At 35.4% G+C, this 24,021-nt stretch overlaps 1 protein-coding gene across 13 annotated transcripts; it reads right to left on the reverse strand.

Moving 5' to 3' along the window:
- Nucleotides 1–1,596: 1,596 nt before the first annotated feature.
- Nucleotides 1,597–23,332, reverse strand: LOC110439824 (uncharacterized). Of its 13 annotated transcripts, none has more exons than XR_012406221.1 (21): nt 23,003–23,327; nt 22,352–22,483; nt 22,055–22,174; nt 21,315–21,446; nt 20,372–20,485; nt 19,730–19,861; nt 18,588–18,707; nt 16,982–17,113; nt 16,509–16,640; nt 16,145–16,276; nt 12,793–12,924; nt 12,586–12,705; nt 10,032–10,148; nt 9,337–9,444; nt 8,638–8,721; nt 6,225–6,319; nt 6,003–6,050; nt 5,490–5,865; nt 5,036–5,227; nt 4,555–4,880; nt 1,597–1,908 (listed from the first exon to the last, which is right to left on the reverse strand). XR_012406221.1 is itself a non-coding variant. In XM_073951285.1 (20 exons), exons 1-20 carry the CDS (start codon nt 23,085–23,087, stop codon nt 4,774–4,776), a joined length of 2,610 nt encoding a protein of 869 aa, XP_073807386.1. In that variant the 5' UTR covers nt 23,088–23,327; the 3' UTR covers nt 4,291–4,773. The 13 variants fall into 13 exon arrangements, 9 of the variants coding, with proteins under 9 accessions (XP_073807386.1, XP_073807385.1, XP_073807388.1 ...); XR_012406218.1 differs by having other exon boundaries at nt 1,597–1,927; nt 4,581–4,880; nt 12,586–12,708; XR_012406219.1 differs by having other exon boundaries at nt 12,586–12,708.
- Between the last annotated feature and the right edge of the window lie 689 nt (nt 23,333–24,021).

Below are 24,021 nucleotides of genomic sequence, written 5' to 3' on the forward strand. Positions count from 1 at the left end.
TTCTGATCCTCCCTGGTCTGACCCTCCCATCCCTCCCCTTGCTCCTCCAATTGTACACCTGTCACACTCTAAAATTGAATATTAATTTGGTTAAGAGATTATTAGAAAACAAATAAACTGAATTTGTATATTAAATAGAGCATGAACTTATACATTGTGAATACACTTTTAATATGTGATAAGAACTTTTTAAATATTTTTTTTAAATGTGTGTGGTGATGGAAATGACAGTAGTAAAAATGACGTTTCAACAGTTTATTGTGAAAAAATGAAAAATAGCTTCACAGATTAGCTTTGAGTTGATACTAGCCTTTCATGTATACAAAACACTCTTATTTACCTTCATTTTGTTCAGCATGTTTGGAAATGATGTAGAATAAATGTATTTCCTTATCAAGCAGTACCTTCATTTTTCTTCAAGTGTTGTTGATAAAAATGTAAATTCCTTCCATCTTGAAGATGTTCTCATATGGCACTATTCATTTTCATAGAAACCACCTAAATAATCTCACACAAACTTTTTAAAGCGACATTACAGTGTTGTGGTGGAAATGACACTGATATATTGTATAAAAAAGTAATAATGATAATAGTCTCACATTAATAACTATAATATATTTAAATGATTTCACTAGTGCTTCATTAAGATACATTAATAGATACCAGATAAATAATATTTTATATGTTATTTTCATTGTTGAAGTTTAAAACACTGGGTGTGCGACAAGGTGAAAACAGTCATTTTGAAACCTAAAAGGAGGTTGAATAATATGAAAATATATAATAAAAAGCTAGTATTTTTTTAAGTAGGTTTTATTATTAGTTTGACAAAGTAAGAGGAATTTGAACAAAATTTATATATATATATATATATATATATATATATATATATATATATATATATATATATATATATATATATATATATATTTGAATATATGATCAAAGGACCTTGAAGTGCCCGTAGTTGAAGAATTACACATATATTATACTATATACTACGCCTGTCTAGAGCTAACTTACTTGAACTGTCTCAATCACCGCTTTTATCAAATGTTCAATCTGCATCATTCTCATGGTCACTAAAACCCATCTCACCCTCATTTTACTGCAGGAAGAGCCAGTTCTGACCTTTTCTTCTTTCACTTACCATAGAACATGGTGGTGCTCGCTAATACACTGTTTCCTGTATTCAAAAGTAGTATTGCCATTAAATCTAGATATTATCCATAATGCAAATGCCTTTAACACATGACTAATCAACATTATAATACTAGCATTCATAGTGTTATTGTTACAACTTAAAAGATCACAGCTGACCTTGCTAGCTAGCTAACCCATAGCAATATTGCACATTACCGTCAGTCACACAGTTCATGCATAAAGCTCTCATCTGTGAAGCTGATTATCTAAGAGCTGTGTGGTGCAGGAACAGATACTGAGAACAAAGTCAAGACATTATAAATTCTAGAGCACTTTTAAAATGTAGACTGTGACAAAGCAGCTAACATAGATGAAGAATCGAGAATGAAATCAATTTTAGGAGAGTGGAGGTCAAATGCTGCTGTAGTTCTACTTAAATCAAAACCAATTAAGTTCAGTTTTATTCACTTCAGTTTAATACAAACATCATCATTAAAGCAGTTTCAGTTACATTCACTTCAGATGAATACAAATGGGTGAAGCTGTAGTCTGGATGATGGAGGGTTTGATGAGTATGAGCATCCATCATGGACGGTAGGCTTATTGACACTTCTGGTGGCACATCTGGAGGGCTTGATCGTGGATATGGTGCAGTTCCAAGTAGGTCACCAGGCAGATGTTTAGACAGCCAACAGGATCAATGCAGAGATTCGTCTATACCTTTAATTAAATGACACAACATCTGATGCACAGAAGCCATTGCGCCTGTTAATATGCTTGGCGACTGGTGTCAGTGGATAGCGGCATGTGCCACTGGAGCTTGTGACGTGCGCTGATGCGTTGCGTCCTGTGTCACTGAGATTGTCGCAGTACATGTCGCTGTGTGGCTCCTCTAGTGGTGACTGACAGCTCCTGCTGCTGCTGCTGACGATGCTGACTGCTGACTGAGCATGAAGTAGAGGTCTGCAGAGGTCAGATTTCTGCGGCGCGGGAATACATTTTCGAATAAAGCGCGGAAGCGGTCGATAACTGGTTGTATTTTGGACGGGAGCGGGCCGAAATATAGCGCCAAACCCACGCGAGCAAGCGAGCGAGCATGCATATGTACGTGTATGAATGAGACAGCGTTATGCTATGTTTTTCGTTGTTGCTGTGTGTGTGTATGTGTGTGTGCGTATGAGAAGTGTGTGTGTGCGCATAAATGAGAGAGCTTTGCCTGTGTGTGTGTGTGCTTCGTGCTTGTGTGTGTGTGTGTGTGTGTGTGTGTATGCTTGTGTTGTGTGTTTATACAGACAGCTTGTAATAGGCTGTCTGGACTCTGTATAGCTGGGTGGTTTTCGGTTTTGTTCTCATCCCACCCCCTCTTTGAGCGGGATCGGGCGCGGCGGGTAGAAAATGGGGCAGGGCAGGCAGCGGGACAAAAAATGCTGAATATAAGCGGGAGCGGTCGGGTTCGGGCTAAAACCTGGCGGGAGCGGGATTCAAATTTGCAGATCTCTAGCATGAAGTAGGTTGTGTAACACACACACTCAACGACAGAACAATATTTCATATTATATTAATATTAAATATAATTACGATATTGTATGACAATTATATTAACTACAGATCAAAATGATATAATATATAACAAAATAATAATCATATAGTATTCAAATTATTATAAACTATCTAAATGATTAGCCCTCCTGTGAAATTGTAATTCTTTTAATAATATATTTATATAAATTTCATCTAAATATTATAATATTATAAACTATATATTATATATTTATATGTACACGTGTTTCTAAGTTGAAGAATATTTTAAAAGCATATAAAACATAGTTTGAATAACTAATTTTCAATAATAAATGTCTTGGGAACACTTTACAATAAGGGAGTATGAGTTAATGTTAGTTACTGCATTAGGTAACATGAATTACCAGTGAACAACACATCAGTTATGCAACACTTAATCGTTGTTAATGTTAACTAAACATATATTAATCTGCTATTTAATACATGATGTAACACGAACTGATGCTGAGAAATGACTATTATTCAACACTACATATTATTTGTTAATGTTAACTTACTCGTCTTCTAATGCACCACTTCACATTCATTCTTTATAATTACATAACGTTTACCTACACATACATTAATGCTAATTAATCTAATTAATCTAATCAGCAATACTAAATCTCACATGTAAACTAAACACTAGAGTTAATTATTAATACATTATTGAACACACTAGTTAATGCATTAGTTATATAATGACCATATATAATTAATATAATAATAAACAATAAATAAGGGTGTCACACCAGATGACAACAAAACTATTTTTTAGTGGTTTCAAAAAAGTGAATTATGTGATAAAGTTCAATTATGACAATATTAATAATATTCATTTTTGTCATGTGTGACGGTGAAAATGCAAAGTGATGTCGACGTACATTGCAGTGTTCATTTGTACAACAATATTAGGCTTCTGTATTTTAAAATTAGTTTCATGTCCCTTTAAATGTATTAGGTCATTTATTTAGGATTTTGTATCACGTACATCTATTCCAGTAATTCCTCACTTTACTTTTTCCAGTGGATAATTAACTAAAAGAAAGCAACTAGTTATTCATGTTAAACTTTTGTATAAAACTGCACTTCTCATGCAAATTGATGTTTTTGCACTTTCTACTTTGTGAAATGAACTAAATGAAAACTAAACATTCAAAAATTACACATTTATTTTTTGTTTTTGCTTCAATCAAAATTATTTTCAAATATGTTTTTTTATAATTTTTGTGCATTCTCAAATCTTCAAATTACACCTTAGAAATGATCATTTTAATTTACAGAATTTTTATAATTCTAATATAATTTATATAAGTTTTTATAATTATATTTTCTATCTTTTTGCATTATATTTCATTTTTATAAGCAGTGTTGCTGACATTAGCACAATTACATTACAGTATGTTTAGTGAACGACAAAATAATAAAACACTTAAGTAAAATCTCTAACTTGGTGATTTTTAATTAAACCAAACTACATATTTTACATTATTTTCAGATTTTTTCTTTAAACAAATTATCTTACGCTGTTTTAGCATTACAGTGCAGTAATAATAATAATATTTCTAAGCCCAGTATGTTGTATAAACAAACTCTGCATTGTAATAAATATTATTTTTGGTGGTTTTTATATTAATAATGAAATATTGTTCTGTTGTTAAATGTGTGTGTTACACAACCTACTTCATGCTCAGTCAGCAGTCAGCATCGTCAGCAGCAGCAGCAGTAGCTGTCAGTCACCACTAGAGGAGTCACACAGCAACATGTACTGCGACAATCTCAGTGACACAGGACGCAACGCATCAGCGCACATCACAAGCTCCAGTGGCACATGCCGCTATCCACTGACACCAGTCGCCAAGCATATTAACAGGCGCAATGGCTTCTGTGCATCAGATGTTGTGTCATTTAATTAAAGGTATAGACGAATCTCTGCATTGATCCTATTGGCTGTCTAAACATCTGCCTGGTGACCTACTTGGACCTGCACCATATCCACGATCAAGCCCTGCAGATGTGCCACCAGAAGTGTCAATAAGCCTACCAGAGTGTGCCAGTGGTTTCTGTCCATCAGGTGTCTATCTTTTTGCTGAACCACTTATGATCAATAATATCCTCCAAAGTGGGTCCATCGTCAACATTAAAACCGAAGCACATTTTCAGAAGATCTCTGCATTCTATAGAAACGGAGAGAATTGATTAATCCTGTATGTTCTCACATGCCTAACATGAAAACTGTATATGAAGTTAGACTTAATTTCACATTTTTACAGTCTTGACAACACTGTCCAATTATATCTGAACAGCACTTTATCTTGAGTTATTGTCTCACCTTTGGATACACTGGGGTGAAATCTTGGATACTCAACCATAGAGCGAAGGGGCCAATATCCATTCACCATCCTTGCCAGGAGTCTTGCCACACACTCAACAGTTTCTTGTAGAGCAACATGTACATTTCTCAAGCCACCAACTTCTACTAGACGAGAATGCCACATACATTTGCAGTAGATTTGGTCAAATCCTGTAAGCAACAGATTTGTGAGTTAGAAGAGTAGAACAGCAATTTATAATAATTAAGCCATCAAAACTATTTCATTACAAGTGGTCAATGTAAAAGTAGGAGATCAATAAGCTGGGATTTTAATAAGCAGCATTAAAAAACTAAAAACAATCAGTGCAAATTCTCCAGCATAACAGCCAGCATGAATTGTAAAATCTAGAACTGCCGGTGACCAGCAATACCAGAGGTTTCAGCAGGAGAGGTGAAGAGAAAAGCATCTTACCAGCGTGCGGTTTTAAGTGGCCCCGAATGTAATCACTGCAGCCAAAACCAATCAACTTGACTTGAAGGGTCTTTGGATTCACCAGGATGTTTTCTTCATAGATTGCTCTATGGTCAATGCCATGCTCCAGGCAGTGTTCTAATGCAATTAGGATCTGCAGGATCAAGTGTCGCGCTACACTTTCAGTCAAGGGACCATTGTTTCTCCTGAAGAATGCAGTCAAGGTCATACTCGGCTGCATGTACTCCATGACCAAAACATCATATTCCTCCACTTCAAAAAAGTCATACAACTCTATGATGTGGGGACATAAGGAAGGCTTCTTCAGTTCAAGCATTATTCTGGCCTCCGAAGTCGGGTAAAAGACACGTCCAGGCTAGAGAAAAATATTAGAAAAAGGTTAGAGCATGTGAACTGTATAATGTATCTGCACAATTATAACTGTATAATATAATGTGTTTAATATAGATTCAACACATATTCAGATATATTCTTTGTGTTGTGTTTACTTACTTTCCGATTTATGTAACAGTTCGGCATATAAACGAATTTCAGGGCAACCTGCAAAAGAAACAAAATATTAATATTTTTTCCCCAAAGCAATGAAAAAAACAATCATAATAAATCCAATAATACATGTGTATAATCCAACATGGACATGCGTCCATATGCACACCACTCTCTTTACAAGAAGAAAAAATTAAGTAAACAACATGTGCAGCAAAAGTGACTTACCTTTTTTCCATCAGATTTGCGTGTTGCCACGTAGACAGTGCCATAGATTCCCTTTCCTAGCTTCCTTCCAAGCTCATATTTGTCAAGAGGAGATCCTGAAAATCAAACAAAAGGATTATGACAGTTTACCAGGATTGCTCATTTCTGTTTTTGTCTTACTGTGATAGTAGGAGAATATATTTCTGTTGAGGTTCAGCGTGCTATAAAACTGTGTTTGCTTACTGACAAAAATATAAAACTTAAAAATGCCAAAACTGACATTTTGGCCTCCAGATGCCGAAGCGCAGATGTTTCAAAACTAGTGCTGGGAAAAAATTGATCACGATTAATCATAGTATATTTATTATATATATAGACACATGCATGCAAACGATTTACATAGATTTAGCTACAAATTCATATTTATTAGTCAAACTGCTATAAACACCCACACACACACACTTCACCAGCACGTTCGTGTCTCTCTATGTGTGTACGAGACTTTGCATTGACTCTTTTGGCAGCTTTTCCATGCGTTTTACATCTCAGATAATGAAGTCGCAAAAGATATGTAGATGATTTATATTACATACACCTGCATATTCCGGATTTATGTGAAAGACATCGTGTGACACGTTTAGTTAAAAACACAGGATACCTCTCCTAACTCTCGTGAAGCAGCAAAAAATAAATCAAGGCTCACACAGGTCACATCCCACATCTTGTGCTCTATTCTTCTTTCAAGATATCTTACAGAAAATAACTTAATCCAAGCATCAGAGAAAAAGAAAGTCTCGCGCACATGCGCTTGTTACAGAAAGTTCACACATTCACACACACACAAACACACACACATAGACACACACAAAGGCAAGGTCTCTCAAAGGAGCTGCACCCCATTTTTACTTGTTACAGACACTTGTCAGATTTTATTTTAGAGAGCAGGCAGGAAGTTGACTGACTGTTTAAACAGCAGAAAAGTGCGTGCTTGTACGGGTGTGACGTGGAGCCGATCCGCGAATCGCAGCACATTATGACGATGACCAATCAGAGTCACTTGAGGGCGGGCCTTTCAGAGGAACTAGGAAATATATCAGTTGTTTTCATGTTAGCAGAGAAGCTGTTTAGAATCAAAGTGAGATTTATGAAAAAATAAGATGATTTCCTTCAAGTGAAACATGAGCACACATTGCTGTGCATCTTATTAACACAACCAAGCCTTAAAATTACATTCTGGACCACTCCTTTAAAAAACACATCAAATATCAATACTAATGTAGGATAATATTATGTTCTAAGAACTTTCTGTCCCCAGAGTTATACATGCTGTATTTACAGATTAATGAACGCTAAAAGCAATGTGTCTGATGCTTTCCTACTTTTTGTCTTATTAGTGAAGTTAAATGAGCACTGAGACTATAAGCCCCTTTTCCTTGTCTTCCATGTTTTGGGAATAATGAGAATATTTCCATCACTGAAATGTAAGACTCTCCATTGTTGGTTTTTGTCTGTTTCTGCTGAGAGAAAATTCTCATTTAACATTAATTTGAATTCAGCAATTTATTATTTAAAAAGTGAATTAATTAAACTAAGAAGTAACTCGCTTTACATTTTTTCAAATAGTAACTCAAAATTTTTACTGAATACTTTACTCATTACTTAGAAAAGTAAGATTATTAGGTAACTCACGTTACTTGTAATGCGTTATCCCCAACACTACATATATATTATATAACACACGCACATATATTATGTCAAAACAAACTTTTATTTAGACGTGATTAACCGTGATTAACCTTTGCTCAGCACCATTGAAACACTGATCTAAAACACAAGTGTCACATACATTCGGTGATCCGAGACTTGACATCCTTTCTAAATCTGCATTTGATTGACTGAAAATCCACACAATCGCACACAGCCTAGTGGGCAGTGCGGCAACATGTACTGTAACTACAGCACATTGCAGATGCTCTGAGTTCAAATCCTGGCTTGTGGACCTTCCTACTCTTTCTCTTAAACTTTGCATTTATTTACAAAGAGTTTATTCAGATGTCAGACCGAACACATTACAAGAACAAAACTATGAAACCACATATTTTAAATGTTTATTACATGCTTTGCCCTGGATTCAAACTCATGACAACTGCATTCCAGATGTGAACATTATCCACAATCCAATCACTTGATGGAATGAATGTTTTACACGACATATTATATTTCCTCAGCTGCTTCTCTGTCAAAGCGGTTTCAGACCAACAGATTTCACTGTAGAGACACATTTGCTTTGACTGTTTCAGTTTTTCATGAATCCTCGCTCTGCCCACCACTATTCAAAACTATACAGAATTTACTGGAGATTTTTCAGGAGAAACATGATACCATGTTACAGAAATTACAGGAGAAATGTGAGGTCTTGCGATAGAAGACTGACCTGGGCCGGTGTCTCTTCTACAAAAATATGGATCATCATCGTCATCATCCAGAAAATGTTGCTCAGCATTTCCTTCTCTGCTTCCTTAAGGGGATTACAATGAACAAAGGTTTATTATTGTGAGATGAACAGGACCCATCATTTATAGCTTTAGCTTGTTTTTATTACACCATTCCAGCACCTCCATTCTTCAGCATAAACATTCCTTGAATCGCGTTCACCCCTGACCCCACCCACTTCCACTTACATGACTTAAACACACATTAAGCTACAGATATTATTTATTAGGGGTCTAAACCTTCACAGGTCTCATGGTTTTGTTTACAATTATCATGTCACTGATTTGATCTAATTCCACATCATGATGAATTCCATACACACAGTTTTTAATATTCCTACACATGAACACAATTTTGTTATTTAATACAAAACTACAAAAACAAAAACATTCAGATATACGAACTGAACTTTTAATTGGATCAGCTCAAAGAAAACATGCTTCCTGAATATATCCAACAAAACTCAAATATGGCAAGGTTTATACCACCCTTTCAAACTGATTACAATTTCATTTGGTTTGACCATGTTTATTCCATTGAGGTGTTTATATGAAGCATTTATCATTCGGATTAAACTTTTAAACCAATTTAAAGGCTCCATGTAAACACACCAACATTGTTTTTATCAAAGTAAACTGACCTGAGCTGGTGCCGGGTTCTTCAATTTCATCAGGAAACTGTGATGGTTCACTGCTTGCTGCCGGCATCAAGTCCTCCTGATCTTCATCCACCTGAGAAGCTTCTTCAACTAAAGTGGATTAAATATATAAAAAGTTTCATCATTTTTATAATATAAATACATTTCATATTCTAATTTTTATTTTATTTGAACAAGTGATTAGAATCTGTTACCGTTTCTTCAAACAAAAGTATTTTAAACTTTAAACTTTAACTTATTACCACAAGAATATTACATACAGTACAACAAAACCCAGTGGTAAAACCTACAAAAATGTGAATTTAATACCACATATTACCTGGAGAATATTACAGTACACAAAGTATTGTTGTAAATATTAAAAACACATTAAAGCAATACTAATAATTACTGCAAGAACATTACAGAAATATTACATGCAACAATACCTTACACAAAAACAACACAGTACTACACAATTACCACTCCAGTTTTTTGTTCTTCTATTTATCATATGGAATACCACAGGATATTTTTGTGAGAGATGGCTTTAAATTATTACACATGGCACTCTTTCTGAATCACAATCAGCAACGACAGTCATGTGATACTGCCTCAACTTAACAATCTGTATTTTAAGGACCAAATTGATCATAGTAGAATTGGAGAAATGAAGGGTCTTGTCATTGTAAACTGACCTGAGCTGGGGCTGGGTTCATCCCTTTCATCAGGGAACTGAGGTGGCAGCATCAAGTCCTCCTGATTTTCATCATCCTGAAAAGCTTCCTCGACTTTTCTTTTTCTGCCTCTGCGTCCTAAAGTGGAAAATATGGAAGGGTTAATTACAGATGATCACTTATTTTGGTAATCTGCATTCTAGAGCTGCACAATTCTGGCTAAAATGAGAATCGAAATTTTTTTTTTTGCCTAAAATAAAGATCAGGATTTTCTCACGAGTCTGTAGATGTAAAATAAAGGTTAATATGAGTGGGCTATGATTATTGTCATTCTCAAACATGTGGTAAAACAGCAATAGGCTTTGTGTATCTGTACTGTAAGTTAAAATGCTTAATTTTGTATAGACTTGGAATGGTGGACTTGAACAGACTTTAGATTTGTCCTGGTCATCAATGCTGATGATAGTTCTGATGTTGAATTATTGTGTCAGACATATGCTTACAATCTGTCGTTTTCTGCTTAAAATCTGTCACTGACGTCATTTTCGTGAATACAGAAGACTGGGTGGGTATTTTTTCAATTTGGCTGGTTTTGGATACTGTTTGGGCTGGCAACCCTGTGCACGCTTTCGGTTTCATTTTCACTACTAAGAGCGGTTCACTGCCCGCGCGACTTCCAAACGATCACTCTGTGCCACAAACTGTTATTTACAACTTTATTACCTGTTATTTACAGCTTATGCAGGTTCTGTTCACTAAGTAAACTTCACTCAGAGGCGTGCGCCCACATTCCCTCCCTTCCTTTGGTAACAGCTGACGGTCAGCTCACGTCACAAGTGATTTTGCAGTTGCAAATACATTACATGAAGAAAGAAATGACATTTTGAGTTGAATTGTATCTTATAAATACAGCATGTGACTTTTAACACCGTTTGGAGGTGTCCACGTTGCTGAATAACGTTTGTAAAACAATGTGAAGACTTGTGCGGCCATCATTGCTTCTCTCCTGAACTTGAAAATATGATTGACAGAATCGTAGAAATGCTGGATTAAGATCGTCTAGGGGGTCGAATCAAGATCGCAATCTTTTTATGATTAATTGCGCAGATCTACTGCGTTCATTCATATTACTACTCAGTACAGGGTGAACCTGATTAGCTTCGCAACGACCAATCTCTCAGCTGAATATTTGCAGAGGTAAATTACGAAATGAGGATCAGGCTATTTTGGCTATATGGGGGTTCCACATGATTTCACATCGAACTACTGGTTTTCACCCCTTTAGTGACTGCTTATTAAAATATAATCCAAACCGTTTGCTATACGCTCTTCTAGCGCTGGACTTTTAGAATTTCACTCTGTATTCCTGATGCGATCTGGCAGGACTATTTTAGGCTCTATGCTCCATAGGTTTGGAATTGTCTCCCAAATGAAGTGAAAGAATCCCCCAGCATTCATGATTTTAAAAAGCGTGTTAAGATTTTTACCAGATTTATGCTTTGAGTGTCAGTTTTGCACTCCATATGTGATTATTTATTTTTTTTATTATTATTATTAGACCCCCGCCAATTTCCACTCCCACAAACATCAGCCCCCCCCCCCCCCCCCCCCCCCCAACCCTAGCCCCAAACCACATGATCTGACTATCAGTCGAATACAGATAAGATTGGTAAATTAACATTTGACTATGTTAATCCTGATTCAGGGTCAGAACTACTACTTAGTTATTTATTTTTATTTACTAATTTTGTTTGGTTCTTTGTCATTTGATTAAAACACTTCACTCTTTACTTTACAAAGTGGAATTTTAAGCACCAAAAATAAATTTTATTCACAATTTACTCTCACTCAGGTGGTTCTAAACCTTTATGTTTACTTTTTCTGGTAAACTCAAAAGAATATATTTTGAAGAAAGCTGAAACTCTCTAACCAATGACTTCCACAGCAGGAAAACAAACACTATGGAATTCAATGAAGACAGATTTCCAGCTTTCTTTAAAATATCATCATTTTTGGTTGACAGAAAAAAAAGAAAATCATAAAGGTTTGGAACAAGTATATAATTATGTTTTTTTCACCTTTTACTGGGATAGAATAGTGGAGGACAGACAGGAAAGTATTAGGACCAGAGAGAGGGGAAGGGTCAGCATAGGTCCTCGAGTCAGTTATCGAACTCGGGTCGCCATGAGCACCATGGTGCTATATGACGGCACACTTAACCACTAGGCTATTGGCACCGACTGGTTTGGAACAAGTTAAGTGTGAGAAAATGATGACAGAATTTTTGGTGAAGTATATAGCTTCCTTTTTCAATTTCTATTCATATACATACTAATTTCTTATTCACCTTGTTTTTGTAAGTTTCTGCAAATACCCACACTGATGTTGGTTCTATATTTTCTAAATCTCTTGTGCTCTTATTGAAATAGTCTCTAACCTGAAGGTTATCTCAGTTACATGTATTTGAAAGTTGTTGGAAACTTTTCAGTTCATTGTCAGCAGTGATGAGACAGAAAACTGTCTCTTTATTGAAAGTGGAGCTAAAGAAAAGTGTGTTTTGTGGAAGTAAACTGACCTGAGCTGGTGCTGGGTTCTTCACTTTCATCAGGGAACTGTGTTGGTTTATGCTGTGTTGCCGGCATCAAGTCCTCCTGATCTTCATCATCCTTAAAAGCTTCCTCCATTTTTCTTTTTCCTGCTGAACAAAATAAATTTACCACAAATAAAGTATATCTCTTTAACGAAGCTGAAGAAAAGTGTGTTCTTGTGGTAGTAAACTGACCAGAGCTGGTGCTGGGTTCTTCACTGTCATCAGGGAACTGTGTTGGTTTATGGCGTTTTGCCGGCATCAAGTCCTCCTGATTTTCATCATTCTGAAAAGCTTTCTTGGCTTTTCTTTTTCTGCCTCTGCATCCTAAAATGGATCAAAATATGGAAGTTATTTAAAGATGATCACTTATTTTGGTAATCTGCATTCATTCATTACTACTCAGTAACTTCGCAACTACCAATCTCTCAGTCGAATATTTGCAGAGGTAAATTATGAAATGAGGATCAGGCCATTTTGGCTATTAAGGGGTTCCGCAATGTCTGATTTCACATCGAACCACTGGTTTTCTCCCCCTCAGTCGGTATATAGCATGCGTTCATGTAATTAATGCTGTAACTGAAAATAAAAATGTTTTTGGTAAATATTTTGACATGCTTGAACAAATTCACCCTCCTTGACATTTAAGTTTCACTCTCCATGATCTGTGACTGTCAGACAAGCATCTAGGCAGCAGGGATTTAATCTTTCACAATATCTGTTATATTTTATAATATTTTCAACTATTAATAATGTGAAGGCACTTTCAAATGGTAAAAGATTAACCAAAAAAAGAAGCAGGGAGTGTCAATAGTTCATGTCACATCACTCAACAACAACTAACACTTCAAACTGTTTTTGTGTGTGTGTGTGTGTGTGTGTGTGTATGTGTGTGTGTGTTTGTTAACCAACAAGAATCTCACAATACGTTTGGCTTATTTTACTTGTACAATATTTATATTCTCAGTGTTGATTTCATCAATGAAAACAGCTTGACACAAGCAGAATCTGACAGGTCTGCTGCACCATGCAACTTGCCTGAAAGCATGGGCTCTGAACTCTGGATCTAATGAAGGAATTGCTCAAAGTAGTGGTTTATAACATAAATGAATTCTGGTTATTTTATATCTTTTTATCTACATTTTAGTCTCCTGATTCTTTGTCTACAATAATGCTTTGCCTATTCTGTGGATGAGCAGATCAGGGCATGTGCATTCATAGCTTCAGTCTCATTATCAGCATATCTGTTTGTGTCAAGCTGTGTATAGGCAACAAACAATTTCAGCATCTTCACTTTTGGCTGAACTATTTCTTTTTTTATATATGAAGGGCTCAGATGCAAAAGCCGCTTAACGTCACTTCCGCCAAAAATGAGCTAAAGACATAAAGCAAATGCTTTAGGCACATAGTACATGTTCATCTAAATCCCAGCATCCACACATTCAGAAATAACAGTTTGTTTGCAAAAGCCTCTAAACGCCACTTGCCTTTGACAGCAAAACCCGCTATGTCCCGAGAACCAATCAGAAGCTGTGAATCGAATCATGTTTTCAATGTAACAGCGCTCTGATACGCGGGCTTTTATGAGCAGACTGTTTTATTAATTTAGATTTTAAAAGATGGAGTTTGATGAAGTTCATGAGCCTGTCTGAATGTCAGTGAATGGCAAATGAAAATGTCCCTTGCCTCAAAACGCTGTGCATTATAAGAAAAAGAAAACACACTTTACAGTCAGAAGTGCAGCATGCATTCATGTTTTTTACGCAGTGACGCTACTTTAAATGAATCTGAATTACTTTACATTAAACGGCAACATTGTTTCACGAAAGAAGTTAAGATAATGATAAGAATTAAGAAATGATAATGTTAAGATGTAAGTAATGTCAATTTTAATGTTATTGATTAATGCACTTACTTGACAGATTTCCTTATAGTCCCTGGTTTATCAGGGGTTACCACAGCGGAATGAACTGCCACTTACTTGACAGATTTCTGTATTTTTAATTTTAGGAGGTTTGTGTATGTGTTTATTGTTTGGTAAAATAATTTCTAATTGCTTCTTTAGTGATTTTGCAACAAATTATACTTTTTTGTCCCAATTTGTGGATTTACAGGGTTTTGCATAAAAAGCACAAGTGGATTTAGCTGGTTTTAACGCAAAAGAAAATATACCTTGTTAAAAACCAAAGAATTGTCTAAAGTGACATTTTTGAAAAAAAAAAAGTTATTTCATTTACTAGCCAATAACCTTTTCATTATCTAGAAAATGACTCGTTTGAACCTAATTATAGGTGTTTGATAGAAAATGCTTATTACAAAAAAAGTGGTCTGATGGGTTTAGAGGGTTTTGCATCTGGACTCTTCATATATATCTTTACTGGATACAATCTTATTTAAATTCCTAAGCAGTGTTTCCTGTAGGATTTTTTCCAGCTGTGAAAGCAGGCCTTTTTTATACAGATCTACCAACTACCTGTGGCGTTATTACAATGACAAATGTCGTGAGCGCAGTATTACAACTTGAGATCGCATTTATGTAATAGCCTTCAAGCATGCCAATCTTTTTTCTTGCGCGCTGATTTCCTCTGCTCATGCACAAAACTTCTTGCACAACCCCTCAAATCTGCTGCTCAAGTGCAGATCTTCTTGTGCGTTCTCAAATAAACAATGCTGAAGAACGATATAGTGCATTTATTTAACAAGTATGTCTCCAATATTTATTACATTTGCTAGGAATATTTTTGAAGACCTACAGAGCGGTATTAATTTGTCCTGAAGTAAAGTGAAACAGCTATACATCGTGTTTGCTGGCCTCACACATCACGCACCTGTCAGTCAGTCAGCCAGCACGTAACCTTAAAGGGTTAAACAAATGACGCACAGCACTACTAGCAGTGTAATAAGGAGATATGTATAATTTTTTGTTATTTTGAAGGATTATTTTCCATGTACATAGTTTTAAAATTACATTCCAGATTCAATCCCATTATTGTTTTTATCTCTATTTTCAGATCTTGCCAAAATGTGTGAATAATATTACAATATTAAACTATGTGAAAATGATCAGCCATTGCATTTCCACATTTTCTCCATCATTCACCATTTTTTATTACAAGTTGGAAAATATTTATTTTTTCCAAATAAATTCCCTTGAATCTGGGTTAATTGTGATCATCTGTGTTTTCCACATAGATAACCATACCTCTTTTCTTATAATTACATTAGCTTCCTTTTCCCATTTCTATTTGATATACATGGCTGAGTGTTTCTTTGCTGATGTCAGACAGGAATAGTTTATTGATACTAATTTCTTATTCACCTTCTTTTTGTAAGTTTCTGCAAATACCCACACTGATGTTGGTTCTATATTTTCTGAATCTCTTGTGCTCTTATTGAAATAGTCTCTAACCTGAAGGTTATCTCAGTTACATGTATTTGAAAGTTGTCGGAAACTTTTCAGTTCATTGTCAGCAGTGATGAGACAGAAAACTATCTCTTTACTGAAAGTGGAGCTAAAGAAAAGTGTGTTTTGTGGAAGTAAACTGACCTGAGCTGGTGCTGGGTTCATCACTTCCATCAGGGAACTGTGTTGGTTTATGCTGTGTTGCCGGCATCAAGTCCTCCTGATCTTCATCATCCTTAAAAGCTTCCTCCATTTTTCTTTTTCTGCCTCTGCCCCCTAAAGTGGATTAAATACAATAAACTTTTTATTCAATTTTTATAATGTAAATAAATGTGATATTCTATGTTTTATTAACATTTTCTTAGAAAACAATGACAAGTGATTATAATCTGTAACAGAGTTTCTTCAAACCAAAAGACATTGTGGTTGCTTCTGTGTATTATATATTAGTTGTATATAGTTGTGTCATTGAATGGATGCAAATGTGTTCTTGTGGTAGTAAACTGACCTGAGCTGGTGCTGGGTTCTTCACTTTCATCAGGGAACTGTGTTGGTTTGCGGCGTGTTGCCGGCATCAAGTCCTCCTGATCATCATCATCCTGAAAAGCTTTCTTGGCTTTTCTTTTTCTGCCTCTGCGTCCTAAAATGGATTAGATACAACAAACGTTTTATTTTCAAATTATAAATAGATTTGATGTTTTATACTTAATTAACATTTTCTTAGAAAACAACGACAAGTGATTATAATATGTAACAGTTTCTTCAAACCAAAAGACATTGTGGTTGCTTCTATGCATTTTATATAGTTGTGTCATCGAATGGTTGCAAATCCCAATTTAACATTCCTATTCATGATATATCTCTAACAAAAATGGGCTTTAGTGATCCTGCTGTCCTGCTGAACAAACTAAATTTACCACAGAACAGTATTTCTCTTTAACGAAGCTGAAGAAAAGTGTGCTCTTGTGGTAGTAAACTGACCTGAGCTGGTGCTGGGTTCTTCACTGTCATCAGGGAACTGTGTTGGTTTGCGGCGTGTTGCCGGCATCAAGTCCTCCTGATCATCATCATCCTGAAAAGCTTTCTTGGCTTTTCTTTTTCTGCCTCTGCATCCTAAAGTGGATCAAAATATGGAAGGGTTAGTTATTAGGGATGTAACGGTATCAGAATTTCACGGTACGGTAATACCTCGGTATGAATGTCATGGTACGGTATTTATTGAATCATTTACAGGAAAAAACAAAACTTATGAAAATACTCCAAAAAAGTGCCAAAAGTGTCAATGACATACAAATTAGCCATCTATCTGTAAGCTTTGAAACAGGAACTTCAATTTTAATAACAAAAAAATATTAAACCATGTAAAAAAAATTAAGTTTCAATTTAGTATTGTTGAAAACTCATCACATTCAACATTTAATCACTCACTCACTTAGATAGAGATGGGTTTTAAGGAAAATTATCATATAACTATAATCTGGTAAAAGCTGGTATCTCTGGGTATTTACAATGTCCCCTACAACAGAAAAAAACCCTCTCATTTGGGACTGAGGTTTCTGGGACAGAGAGATATGACTTGGCCCAGGTTGACAGCAGTGGGTAACGTTGTGCATTGTCTTTCCCCCACTTGAGAGGACAAACCATGAGCGCGACAACACAGCTGATAAGAACTCGCGCGACAACACAGCTGATAAGAACTCGCGCGACAACACCACTATTCAGTACGCGCGCGGCGACAACACCCAGCTCTTTTTCATCCCCGCTTCTAGCAGCACACTCCATTTCCGCATTACTGGATCTGTAGCGACAACAGACCGCAAGGGATTATGGCCAAGCCTGGGCTGATGGGAATTGTAGTTTCCGGTACCTCCCGTTCGCTTCATTCGCCTGAGCAAATTTTCTCAGAAGACCTATAGTTTTACCGAGTCATGCGACTACGGTAATATCGGAAAAATTTATATTGCGGTATGACGGTATTTACAATACCATTACATCCCTATTAGTTATAGATGATCACTTATTTTGGTAATCTGCATTCATATTACTACTCGGTATAGGGTGACCCCGAATAGTCGCAGCTTAGCAACTACCAATCTCTCAGTATATTTGCAGAGGAAAATTACGAAACGAGGATCAGGCCATTTGGCAATATGGGGGTTCCTCAATGTCTGATTTCACATCGAACGACTGGTTTTCTCCCCTTAAGTTGATATATAGCCTGTTTTTACACCAACTTCTACCAGATTTATGTTTTTCTGCATGTCATGTTTTACTCACAATTTACTCCTCCTCAAGTGGTGTCGAACCTTTATGAGAGTATTATTACTAAAAGAATATATTTTGAAGAAAGCTGAAACCCTCTAATCATTGACTTCCACAGCAGGAAAACAAATACTATGGAATTCAATGAAGACAGGTTTCCAGCTTTCTTCAAAATATCATCTATTTTGGTTGACAGAAAAAAGAAAATACAAAAGGTTTGGAACAAGTAAAGCGTGACTAAATGATGACAGAACTTTCATTTTTGGTGAAGTATATCTCTTTAACAAAGCTGTAGAAAAGTGTGTTCTGGTGGAAGTAAACTGACCTGAGCTGGTGCTGGGTTCTTCATTGTCATCAGGGAACTGTGTTGGTTCACAACGTTTTGCCGGCATCAAGTCCTCCTGATCATCCTGAAAAGTCACCTCGAGTTTTCTTTTTCTGCCTCCTAAAGTGGATTAGATACAATAATTTTTTTTTTATATAAAATTTTGTTAACATAAATAGATTTTATAATCTTTATTGTATTAAGATTTTCTTTAAAAACAATTAACAAGTGATTATATCTGAGACAGAGTTTCTACAGACAAAATAATTTTTTAGACACTGTAATTGCTTTTAAGTATTTTACACATTTCGCATAAACCCAATTTAACACTTTAAGTTGGGATTTAGTGGGGCTTTTCTGATCCTACTGTCCTGCTGAACAAAATAAATTTACCACAGAACAAATAAGCTGAGCAAAATATGACAGGATCACCACAGCACTTTCTGTAGTGGAGTATCACAACAATTTAGAGCTATGCATGTGATTTTTCTGTTGTTTTCATGAGGCAATATTAACTCATTACACTCAAAAAAAGGAAACAAGCTACTTGTTGGATTTGCAAAACAGAAACGTGTCTTATGGAAAAGAATAGAACGAGTTTAGTTCTGTTAAATGATTTATTCTAGTTGTTTGAAACTAAATGAAGAAATAATCAAATGAATTAGATAAGAGCTTGTTCATTCAAAGAGATTTAAGCTTTTTCTGTTGTTTTCATGTGGCAATATCAACTCATTACCACAAGAATCCAGGAATATTACATACAGTACAACAAAACCCTGTGGTAAAAGCTACAAAAATGTTAAATTATTACCACATTAACCTAGACACTACTACAGTACACAAAATATTGTTGTAAAAATTACAAACATATTAAAGCAATACTATTAATTACTGTAAGAACATTACAGAAATATTACATGCAACAATACCTTACACAAAAACAGCACAGTACTACACAATAACCACTCCAGTTTTTTTGTTTTTCTGTTTTATCATATGGAATACCACAGGATATTTTTGTGAGAGATGGCGATGGTAACGACAGTCATGTGATATTGCTCAACTTAACAAACTGTATTTTAAGGACCAAATTTATCATAGTAGGATTGGAGAAATGAAGGGTCTTGTCATGGTAAACTGACCTGAGCTGGTGCTGGGTTCTTCACTGTCATCAGGGAACTGTGCTGGTTTATGGCGTTTTGCCGGCATCAAGTCCTCCTGATCTTCATCATCCTGAAAAGCTTTCTTGGCTTTTCTTTTTCTGCCTCTGCATCCTAAAGTGGATCAAAATATGGAAGGGTTAATTACAGATGATCACTTATTTTAGTAATCTTCATTCATTCATTACTACTTGGTATAGGATGACCCTAAATAGTCAAAACTTTGCAACGACCAATCTCTCAGTTGAATATTAACAGAGGTAAATTATGAAATGAGGATCAGGCCATTTTGGCTATATGAGGGTTCCTCAATGTCTGATTTCACATCGAACTACCGGCTTTCTCCCCTTAAGTTAATATATATTGCCTGTTGTTTTACCAATTTTTGCCAGATTTATGCTTTTTTGAGTGCTAGTTTTGCACTCCATATGTCTTTTTTTTTTAATGATTATTATCAGACTCCCGCCAATCTCCACTCCCACAAACACCAGCCCTCCTCAACCCCGACAGGAAAAAAATACTATGGAATTTAATGAAGACAGGTTTCCAGCTTTCTTCAAAATATCATCTTTTTTTGGTTTAACGAAGCTGTAGAAAAGTGTGTTCTTGTGGTAGTAAACTGACCTGAGCTGGGTTCATCACTGTCATCAGGGAACTGTGATGGTTTACGGCGTTTTGCCGGCATCAAGTCCTCCTGATCATCCTGAAAAGTCACCTGGAGTTTTCTTTTTCTGCCTCCTAAAGTGGATTAGATACAAAATTTGGTTTTCATAAAATGTTCATAACATAAATAGATTTTATCATCTTTATTGTATTCAAATGTTCTCTGTGACAGAGTTTTTTCCAGACAAAAGGATTTTTTAGACACTGTGGTTGTTTGTAGGCATTTTACACATTTGTGTAATTGAACGGTCGCATAAACCCAATTTAAACTTTAACTTGGGCTTCAGTGGGGCTTTACTGATCCTACTGTCCTGCTGAACAAAATTAATTTACCACAGAACAAATAAGCTGAGCAAAATATGGCAGGATCACCACAGCACTTTCTGTAGTGGAGTATCACAACAATTTAGAGTTATGCATGTGATTTTTCTGTTGTTTTCATGTGCTAATATCAATTTATTACCACAAAATTCCAGGAATATAACATACAGTACAACAAAACCCTGTGGTAAAATCTACAAAAATGTTAAATTATTACCACATTAAAATGGACACTACTACAGTACACAAAGTATTGTTGTAAAAATTACAAACATATTAAAGCAATACTACTAATTACTGTAAGAACATTACAGAAATATTACATGCAACAATACCTTACACAAGAACAGCACAGTACTACACAATTACCACTCCAGTTTTTTGTTCTTCTATTGATCATATGGAATACCACAGGATATTTTTGTGAGAGATGGCTTTAAATTATTACCCATGGCACTCTTTCTGAATCACAATAATTAACAACAGTCATGTGATAGTGTTCGACTTTACAATCTGTATTTTAAGGACCAAATTGATCATAGTAGAATTGGAGAAATGAAGGGTCTTGTCATGGTAAACTGACCTGAGCTGGTGCTGGGTTCTTCACTGTCATCAGGGAACTGTGCTGGTTTATAGCGTTTTGCCGGCATCAAGTCCTCCTGATCTTCATCATCCTGAAAAGCTTCCTTGGCTTTTCTTTTTCTGCCTCTGCATCCTAAAGTGGATCAAAATATGGAAGGGTTAATTATAGATGATCACTTATTTTGGTAATCTGCATTCATTCATTACTACTCGGTATAGGGTGACCCTAAATAGTCAAAACTTTGCAACTACCAATCTCTCAGCTGAATATTAAAAGAGGTAAATTATGAAATGAGGATCAGGCCATTTTGGCTATATGGGGGTTCCTCAATGTCTGATTTCATATCGAACTACCGGCTTTCTCCCCTTAAGTTGATATATATTGCCTGTTGTTTTACCAATTTTTACCAGATTTATGCTTTTTGAGTGCTAGTTTTACACTGCATATGTAATTAGTTTTTTTTTTTTTAATAATTATTATCAGACTCCCGCCAATCTCCACTCCCACAAACACCAGCCCCCCTCAACCCAGACAGGAAAACAAATACTATGGAATTCAATGAAGACAGGTTTCCAGCTTTCTTCAAAATATCATCTATTTTGGTTGACAGAAAAAAAGAAAATAAAAAAGGCTTAGAACAAGTAAAGTGTGAGTAAATGATGACAGAATAAAAAATTTTGGTGAAGTATATCTCTTTAACAAAGCTGTAGAAAAGTGTGTTCTTGTGGAAGTAAACTGACCTGAGCTGGTGCTGGGTTCTTCATTGTCATCAGGGAACTGTGATGGTTTACGGCGTTTTGCCGGCATCAAGTCCTCCTGATCATCCTGAAAAGTCACCTGGAGTTTTCTTTTTGTGCCTCCTAAAGTGGATTATATACAAAATTTGTTATTCATGAAATGTTCATAACATAAATAGATTTTATCATCTTTATTGTATTAAAATGTTCTCTGTGACAGAGTTTTTTCCAGACACTGAGGTTGTTTGTAGGCATTTTACACATTTGTGTAATTGAACGGTCGCATAAACCCAAACCGACCTGAGCTGGTGCTGGGTTCATCACTGTCATCAGGGAACTGTGCTGGTTTATGGCGTTTTGCCGGCATCAAGCCCTCCTGATTTTCGTCATCCTGGAAAGCTTCATCGACTTTTCTTTTTCTGTCTCTGCTTCCTAAAGTGGATTAAATACAATAAACCTTTTATTCAATTTTCGCAACATAAATAGATTTTATATTCTTTATGGTATTAAAATGTTCCTAGATGACAATGACAAGTGATTATCTGTGACATACTTTCTTTAGTGGAGTATCACAACAATTTACAGTTATGCATGTGATTTTTCTGTTGTTTTCATGAGGCAATATATCAACTCATTGCCACAAGAATACAACAGGAATATTACATACAATACAAAACGTCCTGTGGTAAATACTACAAAAATGTGAAATACCACATTTTACCTGGAGAATATTACAGTACACAAAATACTGTGGTAAATACCAGAGATATATGAAAGTTATACAGTTCATTACAGGAATATTACATACAACAAAACTACACGACAAATACAACACAGTACTAGACAATTACCACTGCAGGTTTTGTGTATTTTGTGTATAACTGTATTTTAAGGACCACATTTATTAAATTAGAACTGGAGAAATGAAGAGTCTTGTCATAGTAAACTCACCTGAGCTGGTGTTTTCTGCCTCAGGGCGGAAACAATTGCTTGTTTCCCCCTTAAAAAAAACAATCATTTTCCAAATGTACTCCATTTCTGTTAGTTTCAACAACAAGTAAATATGGAAATTCAAAATAGCAAAGCTGATAAATCTCGATAATTCTCGCACTGAGCTTCTTTCACAAACTCGATCTAACAGCTGTAAATACTTTTTGTTCTTGAACTAATTGGAAGATTACTACTGAAAACTGTGTGTGTGTGTGCGCCTGTGAACCCCGCGTTCTGTAACGTCATTATTAGAACGCGGGTTCCCAAGGTGATCCAAGATGGTTGTGATGTAGGTAATCGTCATTATTTTTCAGGGTTTCAAAGGTGAAGTGTTATGTTAACCCACTGCTTAATATCAGAGATTCATTCATTCATTCACTTTTCGGTTTAGTCCCGGTAATAACATTATACAAATAAGTGTGGACGTTGTATAAGTTTTTGACATACTGGCTGCAGGGGTAAAATTGATACCCGTCACAGCTAAATGCGCCTGCCACGGTTAACGTAAATGCGGCCGCCTATGGCAAGCCTTTTTAGCATTTCAACCTTTATTCTTACTATCTATAAATATATTTAAATATATTTCTAATTATATTTTGACGAGTGATAATTATAATTTGACTAGTCAGAATGAAAATTAGAAATTCGAGATCTCTGTAAATGTATTTTGACTAGTCAAAACTTAATGAAGATATCTCTAATGATGTTGTGGATATCTCTAAAATATGCGTCATGTATCCGTGTATATATATAATGGTAATTAGAGATACCTATAACCGTTTCGACTAGTCACAATTATAGTTGACGATATTTGCATTGTATATTTAACTATATATATATATATATATATATATATATATATATATATATATATATATATATATATATAAACAGATGCAACTGTCTCGGATAAAAAAAAAACTGTATTATGAACTTATATTTATGAACTTATTATAATTTTACGGCATGAAAAACTCCAG

This window comes from Danio rerio, chromosome 5, assembly GCF_049306965.1.
Source record: "Danio rerio strain Tuebingen ecotype United States chromosome 5, GRCz12tu, whole genome shotgun sequence".
In the NCBI taxonomy this organism is placed as follows: domain Eukaryota; kingdom Metazoa; phylum Chordata; class Actinopteri; order Cypriniformes; family Danionidae; genus Danio; species Danio rerio.